Genomic DNA, 11,658 nt, shown 5'->3' with positions numbered 1-11,658 from the left:
TCTCTCTCTCTCTCTCTCTCTCTCTCTCTCTCTGTCTCTCTCTCTCTCTCTCTCTCTCTCTCTCTCTCTCTCTCTCTCTCTCTCTCTCTCTCTCTCTCTCTCTCTCTCTCTTTCTCTCTCTCTCTCTTTCTCTCTCTGTCTCTCTCTGTCTCTCTCTCTCTCTTTCTCTCTCTCTCTCTGTCTCTCTCTGTCTTGCTCCCTCTTTCCATATCAGCATCAGTGGCTCTGCAACTGTGTACTCACCACTGTTCAGGAAGGATATGAATGTGTCGAGAGCACACTGAGGTTCTCAGTCTTTCAAGGAGTTCCCTTCTCCTTTTGCTCATCAGCACTTGAGGTACGATGCCTTTGATCAAATATATTTGTTTCCTTCATTTAAAATCAATAATTATGACTTTCATTTTTACCTCATAAGCAAGGTAGCCTAAGAGTTGTAGGATAAGTTCTTTTGTGATTTACTATGATTAATTGCTATCATTCTTATCTTTACTATAAAAAGTGTTTGATCAAGTGTTGATTTTGAAAAAATCATGTGTTGTTGATATTAATATTATATATTAATATTAATCAGGATATTTCTGTGGTTATCATTATGTTATGTAGTAAGTTGTTGTTGTAGTTATAATAGAAGTGGTAGTAAAATAAGTATAGCAAGAGTACACTAGTATTTTATTAGAACAAGAGTCCACATTGAATTAATGTCTAAACCTTTATTTCATTCACCCTGCAGTTGTCCTTTTAGCAAATATGAAAAAAGATGCCTGGAAACAATTACTCTGAATTGAATAAAAATGACTAGCAGGCAAGAAGATAATAAAATACAATAGTTCTCATTAACCCATACTTTATTGGAGCCCAAGAGGCCATTGGCATAAAGATATTGAGAACAGATCTATTTAGTGCAGGTTTAAAAATAATTGCATATTATTGAGATGCTGCCAGGTAGCCACTATAATTATGATTTTTTAAATAGAATGCGTACATCTCACATTGCATCCATCTTTATCTCAATATAGTTGTATCTGTTAGCTTAGAATGTGTGTGTAATGTGGGTGTAATGCTTAGATGAATAATAGTCTAGATTCTCTACTTTGTCTCCAGTCAGACCCACGATCCCCTGCGGCCCCTCATGATAAGTTCTATTGTTTTTGTGGCCACCACCCCCATCAAAGTTGCCCATCACTGGATCATATCATGTTAAATGTATGTATTAATCATTATAACACTCATTATTAACCAGAGGTATTTGTACATCAAATTGAGGGTCATGTAGGCATGTCAGCAATCTGAACTGTTTCATTCCATCAAAGCCAAAATTGTCAGGAATATATTTTTAAATAGCTTCTTAGCACAGAGCAATTTCTCAAGCGATAATTTTTGCTCGGACTGTCTGGGAGTGGTCTGATTGGGGAGGAGAAAACTGAAATTGGCAGAGATGTGGAACTCTCTTTCTTATTGGTCTATTAACCAATTTACCACCTGGGGATGTCAGATGAGGTAATCATCTGGAATGCATTTCAATTAACAGGTGGGACTGATAGGGCTGGTACAGTATACAGAAGGTAGCACATTTGGTAAAAGACCAAGTCCATATTATGGCATGAAGAGCTCAAATAAGAAAAGAGAAACAACAGTCCATCATTACTTTAAGACATGAAGGTCAGTCAGACCGGTAAATTTCAAGAACTTTGAAGGTTTGTTCAAGTGGAGTCGGAAAAACCATCACGCACTATGATGAAACATGCTCTCATGAGGAACGCCACGGGAAAGGAAGACCCAAAGTTACCTCTGCTGCAGAGGATAAATTCATTAGAGTTTACCAACCTCAGAAATTGCAGCCCAAATAAATGCTTCAAGTAACTGACACACCTCAACATCAACTGTTCAGAGGAGACTGTGTGAATCAGGCCTTCGTGGTCATATTTCTGCAAAGAAACCACTACTAAAGGACACCAATAATAAGAAGAGACTTGCTTGGGCTAAGAAAAATGACCGGTGGAAATATGTCCCTTGGTCTGATGAGTCCAAATGAGAGATTATTGGTTCCAACCGCAGTGTCTTTGTGAGACGCAGAGTAGGTGAACGGATGATCTCCGCATGTGTGGTTCCCACCGTGAAGCATGGAGGAGGAGGTGTGATGGTGCTTTTCAGGTGACAATGTCAGTGATTTATTTAGAATTCAAGGCATACTTAACAGCATGGCTACCACAACATTCCTCAGCAGCACGCCATCCCATCTGGTTTGGGCTTAGTGGGACTATCATTTGTTTTTCAACAGAACTGGACGTGCTAACTGTCCCAGACCTGCTGTTTTCAACTCTCTAGAGACAGCAGGAGCGGTAGAGATACTCTCAATGATCGGCTATGAAAAGCCAACTGACATTTACTCCTGAGGTGCTGACCTGTTGCACCCTCGACAACTACTGTGATTATTATTATTTGACCATGCTGGTCATTTATGAACATTTGAACATCTTGGCCATGTTCTGTTATAATCTCCACCCGGCACAGCCAGAAGAGGACTGGCTGCCCCTCATAGCCTGCTTCCTCTCTAGGTTTCTTCCTAGGTTTTGGCATTTCTATGGAGTTTTTCCGAGCCACCATGCTTCTATACCTGCATTGCTTGCTGTTTGGGGTTTTAGGCTGGGTTTCTGTACAGCACTTTGAGATATCAGCTGATGTAAGAAGGGCTATATAAATACATTTGATTTGATTTTGATTTGAGAACAATGACCCAACTCGCCTCCGGGCTGTGTAAGGGCTATTTGACCAAGAAGAAGAGTGATGGAGTGCTGCATCAGATGACCTGGCCTCCACAATTACCCCACCTCAACCCAATTGACATGGTTTGAGATGAGTTGGACCGCAGAGTGAAGGAAAAGCAGCCAATAAGTGCTCAGCATATTTGGGAACTCCTTCAAGACTGTTGGGAAAGCATTCCATGTGAAGCTGGTTGAGAGAAGGCCAAGAGTTTGCAAAGCTGTCATCAAGGAAAAGGGCGGCTACTTTCATAGTTTTGATGTCTATACTATTATTTTACAATATGGAAAATAGTAAAAATAAAGAAAAACCCTTGATTGAGTAGGTGTGTCCAAACTTTTGACTGGCACTGTGTATACAACACAGGTAATCCCGTTTTTGACTGCAATGGGCCTTTAATTGGCCATGCATGCACTTATCCTATAAGATATTTTTGTAGAAAATTCTTTACGTTTCACAAGAGCTTCCCCTCTCCAAAACTCGGTTCCCAGAAAGCATTTGGAATACTGTGCAGCTGAGTCTATCTGAAGGGTTGGGAACATTTTCTCAATCACTCCAGAGCTAATTCACTTTAATAGACATACTGTAGCAAGCCCCACACTACAGGCATGTTCTGATTGATTAAAGTAATGGAGATAGTCATGGATCTTTTTTGGATTATTTGATTGATTAGGATCCCCATTAGCCGACGCCAATGGCGACAGCTAGTCTTACTGGGGTCCGACACATCACGAAAAAGACAAAAAAGTACTTTACAATTTACATACAGTACATTTAAAAATATGAACATGTAGTTTTGTGTGTGCGTCTATCAGTTACACATACATGTTAGTACATACACACAACAAGTAGGTCACATGGGGAGAGGGCCCTCGGAGTGTGGTGTCAGGAAAATAACCTCACACTCAACGTCAACAAAACTAAGGAGATGATTGTGGACTTCAGGGAACAGCAGAGGGAACTCCCCCCTATCCACATCGATGGAACAGTAGTGGAGAGGGTAGCTAGTTTTAAGTTCCTCGGCATACACATCACAGACAAACTGAATTGGTCCACTCACACTGACAGCGTCGTGAAGAAGGCGCAGCAGCACCTATTCAACCTCAGGAGGTTGAAGAAATTCGGCTTGTCACCAAAAGCACTCACAAACTTCTACAGATGCACAATCGAGAGCATCCTAGCGGGCTGTATCACCGCCTGGTACGGCAACTGCTCCGCCCTCAACCGTAAGGCTCTCCAGAGGGTAGTGAGGACTGCACAACGCATCACCCGGGGCAAACTACCTGCCCTCCAGGACACCTACACCACCCGTTGTTACAGGAAGGCCATAAAGATCATCAAGGACATCAACCACCCGAACCACTGCCTGTTCACCCCGCTATCATCCAGAAGGTGAGGTCAGTACAGGTGCATCAAAGCTGGGACCGAGAGACTGAAAAACAGCTTCTATCTCAAGGCCATCAGACTGTTAAACAGCCACCACTAACATTGAGTGGCTGCTGCCAACACACTGTCATTGACACTGACCCAACTCCAGCCATTTTAATAATGGGAATTGATGGGAAATGATGTAAATATATCACTAGCCACTTTAAACAATGCTACCTTATATAATGTTACTTACCCTACATTATTCATCTCATATGCATATGTATATACTGTACTCTACATCATCGACTGCATCCTTATGTAATACATGTATCACTAGCCACTTTAACTATGCCACTTTGTTTACTTTGTCTACACACTCATCTCATATGTATATACTGTACTCGATACCATCTACTGTATGCTGCTCTGTACCATCACTCATTCATATATCCTTATGTACATATTCCTTTCCCCTTACACTGTGTATAAGACAGTAGTTTTGGAATTGTTAATTAGATTACTTGTTGGTTATCACTGCATTGTCGGAACTAGAAGCACAAGCATTTCGCTACACTCGCATTAACATCTGCTAACCATGTGTATGTGACAAATAAAAATTTGATTTTTTTTTTTGTGAGGTGTTGCTTTATTTGTATTTTTTTTAAACAAACAAAGCAAAGGTTTGCTGTTCACTTGGGCTATATAAGATGAAGGCTCTGTATAGTACTGTACGTTTGCTTCAATTTGTTCTGCCCCTGGGGACTATCAAACTCTTAACCAATCATCGAAGGGAAAAAGTCATGTAAAAGCAAAAGTCTGTTTGGCTTTGTTGATGAATATATACTGTACATTAATGTATGATCTACTGTGTATCATTCACATGTTTGAATGCCATTCATTTCCAGTTATGATGAATATAGCGGTAGTTAAAATACATTTTTGCTTATTGTTTGTCACTAAAACTTTCCCAACCTCTGTGCTCTGACTCTTTCAGGGTAAGGTGCTAAGAGGCTGCTACCCAGGGCTCCCTATTGCTGTGTGGTTAATCAGATACAGTATGGACGGCAGTGGCAGTGGCTGGACTGGAGGTCTGCTGCCCTCTGTTAGCGAGAAGACAACAGAGGGGGACTCGGCCTTTGAAATGGCTGTTCAGAATGACTCGGCCAACCACAGCTCCCTGTTTGCAGACGTGGCTCTGCTGCAGAGCTTCAAGCTGCTCATCATCCCCTGCTACTCCCTGGTGGTGGTGGTGGGTGTGTTGGGGAACTACCTGTTGCTCTACGTCATCTGCCGCACTCGCAAGATGCACAATGTCACCAACTTCTTCATAGGGAACCTGGCCTTCTCAGACATGCTGATGTGTGTGACCTGTGTACCCTTAACCCTGGCCTATGCATTCAACCCTCGTGGCTGGGTGTTTGGGAGGTTCATGTGCTACCTGGTGTTCCTGATCCAGCCGGTTACCGTCTATGTGTCTGTCTTCACCCTCACCGCCATCGCTGTTGACAGGTGAGTGTACCCACTTTGACTCGAGAGAACGAAAAGCCCATGGGTTTTCAAAGGGCAGTTTCAAATGAAGTGAAACACATGAACTGTGAAAATAAAAATAAATTAAACACCACATCTGGAATAATGACATTGTAATTGATGATCTATATCTGTGATTTCTTTTTCTTCAATTCATTAAAATGAATATTGCTGTGCACTTTCCCTGCCAGGTACTACGCCACTGTGCATCCTCTGAAGAAGCGTACTTCTGTGTCCACCTGTGCTTACGTCCTGTCAGGGATATGGCTGCTGTCCTGTGGCCTGGTGGCTCCGGCCGTGGCCCACACGTACCACGTGGAGTTCAGAGAGGAGGGCCTCACTATCTGTGAGGAGTTCTGGCTGGGACAGGAGAAGGAGAGGCTAGCCTACGCCTACAGCACCCTGCTGGTTACCTATGTCCTGCCACTCTCCGCTGTCTGCACCTCCTATCTCTGCATCTCTTTCAAGCTGAGGAACTGCGTGGCGCCGGGACATCGGTCCAGAGACCAGGCAGAGGCACAGCGAGCCCGAAAGCGAAAGATCTTCCGTCTGGTGGCGTTAGTGGTGGCGGCCTTCGGGGTGTGCTGGCTGCCCATCCATGTGTTCAACGTGCTGCGTGACATCGATATCCGCCTAATCAACAAGCGCCACTTCCTGCTCATTCAGCTGCTGTGCCACCTGTGTGCCATGAGCTCCTCCTGCTGTAACCCCTTCTTGTATGCCTGGCTGCACGACCGCTTTCGTGCTGAGCTGCGCAAGATGTTCACCTGCCACCACCGCATCGGCATCCCCACCAACCACTGTGCTATGGCCAGTGTGGTCCTCTGACTGTGCAGGGACAAGGAGATAGAAGAGACACAAGACCTGTGATACCTGTGTAAGCATGTTGTTGGTCCAATTTCCTGATAATGTTCATGTTTGTTGGTGACCTAATGTAGACATAACAAGAGATCATCATGAACAATACAGGAAATCTTGGAATTACAGCTGATTATAGAGATATGAGGTGGTTTCCTCATTGTTCATAGGTAAACAAATCAATTGAACATAAATTAGGTGATTGACTGGAAATAATCATTAAATGAGCAGATTGAACAACAATAAGAAGAAGGTGAAATTCAAGAGACATAAAGAGCAAGAGATGAGAGACGAAAGACGAGAGAGAGGGAGAGAGGGAGGGAGAGAGGGAGAGAGGGAGGGAGAGAGAAGAGAGAGAGAGAGAGAGAGAGAGAGAGAGAGAGAGAGAGAGAGAGAGAGAGAGAGAGAGAGAGTCACTTCCCGTCAATCTGTCCACGAGAGATTCATGTTTAACACTAGGAGAACAGTAGCAAATAGGAAAATCTGAATCCACAAAATGTTGTCAATGCTCATAAGAGGTCTTGTAAATAATACCATTAGTTAAGTAATCATCACAGTAGTTGCTACAGGAAGACATCTTCCATTCATCCAGATGGACAGCTGTCTGCTGAAGTTAGAGCGCAGCACTCAGTGGACAGACTATACAATGTCAACTCAACTCAGTGTCCAGTATGCTTCTGTCTGTTGTGTTAATAGTCTACTGCAGGTTTGGTCCCTAGACTGGTCAGCCTGGTCTCATAGACTAGATGTAACATAGTAAATGTAAATCTGTAAAGACCCAAATTAGTATATGATACATTTGGTATGGTTACAAACAGAAAGTAGGGTGGTTGGTCGGGGTGGATGGGTTCTAAAGCGAACGTCTACTAACCCAAGGTTGCGTGTTCGAATCTTATCATGGACAACTTTAGATAATTAGCAACTGTGCAACTACTTACTACTATTTAGCTACTTTGTAACTACTTAGCATTTTACCTTCCCCTAATCATAACCCTAACCTTAACCCTTTAACCTAACTCCTAACCCTCACCCTAACCTTAACCCTTTAACCTAACTCCTAACCCTCACCCTAACCTTAACACCTAACACCCAGCAAATGTTAGCCACCTAGCTAATGTTAGCTACAACAAATTGGATTACATAACATATCATATATTTTGCAAATTCATAACATATTGTACAAATGCAATTCGTAATGCATCATACGAATTGTAATTCACAATATATCATACAAAATGAATAATGGACATCCACAAACTAATACATACCATACCCAGAAGTCAAATATCATACTAATTGAAGTAACTTGGATTTACATTTACTATGTTACGTCTAACCGAGTCCAGGTTGGACTGCACATCCCTGGAGCACTGCCGAATGATGTGATTCAGATCTCGCTGTCTGCACCCTGTGAATAAACATGCTTATGCTTAATAAAACAGTAGGTGAGCTTTTTCCCCCTATGGTTAAGTTCTTCATTTTTATTGCAGTCTTCTCAGTCTCTTACATATCTTTGTTTGTGGGGAATGTACCACGCCTCTGAAAACAGTCATTCAGAATGAGGTGTTAGTTAGGCATTTGCTAAGGTCATGCTTGCCACTGCATGATTGCATTATTAACTGATTATCATAACTCCAGAAAGTTTCACTCAGGTGTTGATTCTCATTGTTTGTTTTTTAGACAAACCACACGACTACCCACTTTCAATACATTTAAGCAAAATGGTGGTTTGCTGAAGTTGTTATGTATCCCTTTGTAATAAATGGCCTTCTGTGGTTTGTCATGCTATATAAAATGCCTGTCCTTATTAAGTGATTGCATGCAATTATGTGTAAAATTCTCAATAAACGAACACTGACAATTGGCCATTTATTTGTATTGGATTCCCTTTGGAAGTGCTAATAAGCTTAAAAGGGCAGTGCAGTCAAAAATGTGATTTTTGTGTAATTGCCTGGAATTTCTGCCTGTTCAGGTGGGATGGAGATTTTGAACCCAGATCTGATCAGATTACTCTGACCAATGACCAGTCATCTTTTATTTGCAGATGTAACCAAGGGGTAGGTGGGGTATTATCCACCAGCTAATAATTAGAATCAGGTGCACTAGATTGGGGTTGGAGCAAAAACCTACAGGACAGTAGCTCTCCAGGAACAGGGTTGGAGACCCCTGGTCTAGAAATCCTGTCCGCCAATCAGGGTTGTGTATGGAAATATGACTACATTTGTATCAACACGCCCACACGATCAGACTGAGCATTTCAATGGCAGAGGCTCAGGGAAATAATTTATAAAAAATATATTTGGAGTTATTTTCATGAAATAAAAACCCAGTGATTTATTAGACATTATTAGTGATGATTTAAAAATCAAATTGAAAAGACTGCATTGGGGCATTAATGTATTACAGATGGCAAATGTCTTAATTAGTATAGACTTGAAATCACGTAGACCAACATCACAGAACAATATTTACACAGGAGTCATTCATATACACTTTAATTAGGCTATTCCATCAATAGAGTGCCTTTTGCATAGTTTATTTAATCATTTATTTATTTCACCTAATTTTAGAATTCTGTCAGAAAGAACACCTGCTTTTAGACTATGATTTGACTATTAGATGTTCAATGTTCCTTGAAAAATCATTTTAAAAGGAATAGTTTCACCATATTAAAATGAGAGTTAAATTCACGTAAAAGGGTTGACCTTAAAATGAGGTACAAATGTAAATGAATCACTAATCACATGAAATACATTTACATTTGAGTCATTTAGCAGATGCTCTTATCCAGAGTGATTTACAGTTAGTGCATTGATCTTAAGGTAGCTAGGTTGGACAACCACATATCTCAGTCATAGTAAGTATATTTTTCCTAAATAAAGTAGTTATCAACAAAGTCAGGGATAGTAGGGGGAAAAGTCAAGTACATGTGTTAGTTCAAGAAAGGCACGTTTTTTTGTGGGTGGGAGGGCATGGGGTGAGGAGGGGGTGCTGTGGGATTATTTATGATACTCTTTGAAGAAGCAAGGTAAGGAGGGCCAGATCCTCTTACTGCTCTGTAGGTAAGTACCATGGTCTTGTAGTGGATGCGAGCTTCAACTGGAAGCCAGTGAAGTGTGCAGAGAAGCGGGGTGACATAGGAGAACCTGGGAAGGTTGAACACTAGGCAGACTGAGCTTGCTGAGCTTGAGGTAGTAGGCCTAAATCTATGCTGAGATATCTGCCAGGCAAGCAGAGATGTGTGTCAGAAAGATAGAAGGAGAAAAGTAGCTGAGTGTCATCCGCATTGCAATGACAGGAGAGACCATGTGAGGATATGACGTAGCTGAGTGACTTGGTGTATAGAGAGAAGAGGAGAGGGCCTAAAACCGAGCCAGTAGTGAGAGTACGTGGTGCAGACACATATTCTCTCCACGTAGGTAGGATGCAATCCAAGAGCATGCAGAGCCTGAGACACCCAGCCCTGGGAGGGTGGAGAGGAGGATCTGAGCGTTCACGGTGTCGAAGGCAGCAGATATATCTAGGAGGATGAGAACAGAGGAGAGAGAGTCCGCTTTGGCAGTGCAGAGAGCCTCCGTGACACAGAGAAGAGCAGTCTTGGTTGAGTGACAGATCTTGAAGCCTGACTGGTTAAGGTCAAGAAAATCACTCTGAGAGCGATAGCGAAACATTTGTTCAGACACAGCACACTCAAGTGTTTTGGAAAGAAAAGTAAGAAGGGATGCCGGTGTGTAGTTTTTGACAGAGGGGTTAAGTGTTCGTTTCTAGAGAAGGGAAGCAACTCTTGCCAAGTCAGAGGGGACGCAACCAGGGATGAGTTGATGAGGGAAGTGAGAAGGTCTCCAGAGATGGAGGAGAAAGAAGAGAATGGGGTCTGGAGGAGGGAGAAGGTAATGGGGTCGAGTGGGCAGGTTGTCGGGCGGCCGGTCCTCACCAGTCTCTGGAGAGAGAAGGGAGAAAGAGGTCAAGGTGTAAGCTAGTTCTGTGTGAGTGTGACCAGTGGACTCAATAGGCTGTGTGGATGAAGAGCAAATGTCGTAAACCTTCTTTCAAAGTGGTTGACAAAGTTGTCTGCAGAGAGGGAGGAGGGAGGGGTGGAGGATTAAGGAGGGATGAGAAGGTGGAAAAGAGTTTCCTAGGGTAAGAGGCAGAATCTTGAAATTGAAAGATATAGAAAGTGGCTTTAGCAGTGGATACATAGGAAGAGAATCAAATCAAATCAAATCAAATTTATTTATATAGCCCTTCGTACATCAGCTGATATCTCAAAGTGCTGTACAGAAACCCAGCCTAAAACCCCAAACAGCAAACAATGCAGGTGTAAAAGCACGGTGGCTAGGAAAAACTCCCTAGAAAGGCCAAAACCTAGGAAGAAACCTAGAGAGGAACCGGGCTATGTGGGGTGGCCAGTCCTCTTCTGGCTGTGCCGGGTAGAGATTATAACAGAAAATGACCAAGATGTTCAAATGTTCATAAATGACCAGCATGGTCAAATAATAATAAGGCAGAACAGTTGAAACTGGAGCAGCAGCACAGTCAGGTGGACTGGGGACAGCAAGGAGCCATCATGTCAGGTAGTCCTGGGGCACGGTCCTAGGGCTCAGGTCCTCCGAGAGAGAGAAAGAAAGAGAGAATTAGAGAGAGCATATGTGGGGTGGCCAGTCCTCTTCTGGCTGTGCCGGGTGGAGATTATAACAGAACGTGGCCAAGATGTTCAAATGTTCATAAATGACCAGCATGGTTGAATAATAGTAAGGCAGAACAGTTGAAACTGGAGCAGGAGCATGGCCAGGTGGACTGGGGACAGCAAGGAGTCCTCATGTCAGGTAGTCCTGGGACATGGTCCTAGGGCCCAGGCCAGTTGAAACTGGGAGCAGCAGCATGGCCAGGTGGACTGGGGACAGCAAGGAGTCATCATGTCAGGTAGTCCTGGGGCATGGTTCTAGGGCTCAGGTCCTCCGAGAGAGAGAAAGAAGGAGAGAAGGAGAGAATTAGAGAACGCACACTTAGATTTACACAGGACACCGAATAGGACAGGAGAAGTACTCCAGATAAACAAACTGACCCTAGCCCCCCGACACATAAACTACTGCAGCATAAATACTGGAGGCTGAGACAGGAGGGGTCAGGAGACACTGTGGC

At 43.0% G+C, this 11,658-nt stretch overlaps 1 protein-coding gene across 1 annotated transcript; it reads left to right on the top strand.

The window, feature by feature from the left end:
• The first annotated feature begins 208 nt into the window (after nucleotides 1-208).
• Nucleotides 209-6,800, top strand: LOC124047848 (prolactin-releasing peptide receptor-like). The gene is made up of 3 exons (XM_046368171.1): nucleotides 209-337; nucleotides 5,126-5,640; nucleotides 5,850-6,800. Exons 2-3 carry the CDS (start codon nucleotides 5,189-5,191, stop codon nucleotides 6,484-6,486), a joined length of 1,089 nt encoding a protein of 362 aa, XP_046224127.1. The 5' UTR covers nucleotides 209-337; nucleotides 5,126-5,188; the 3' UTR covers nucleotides 6,487-6,800.
• Nucleotides 6,801-11,658: the final 4,858 nt, after the last annotated feature.

This window comes from Oncorhynchus gorbuscha, linkage group LG11 (genome assembly GCF_021184085.1).
Source record: "Oncorhynchus gorbuscha isolate QuinsamMale2020 ecotype Even-year linkage group LG11, OgorEven_v1.0, whole genome shotgun sequence".
Classification (NCBI taxonomy): domain Eukaryota; kingdom Metazoa; phylum Chordata; class Actinopteri; order Salmoniformes; family Salmonidae; genus Oncorhynchus; species Oncorhynchus gorbuscha.
This window is presented reverse-complemented; position numbering and strand designations above follow the sequence as displayed.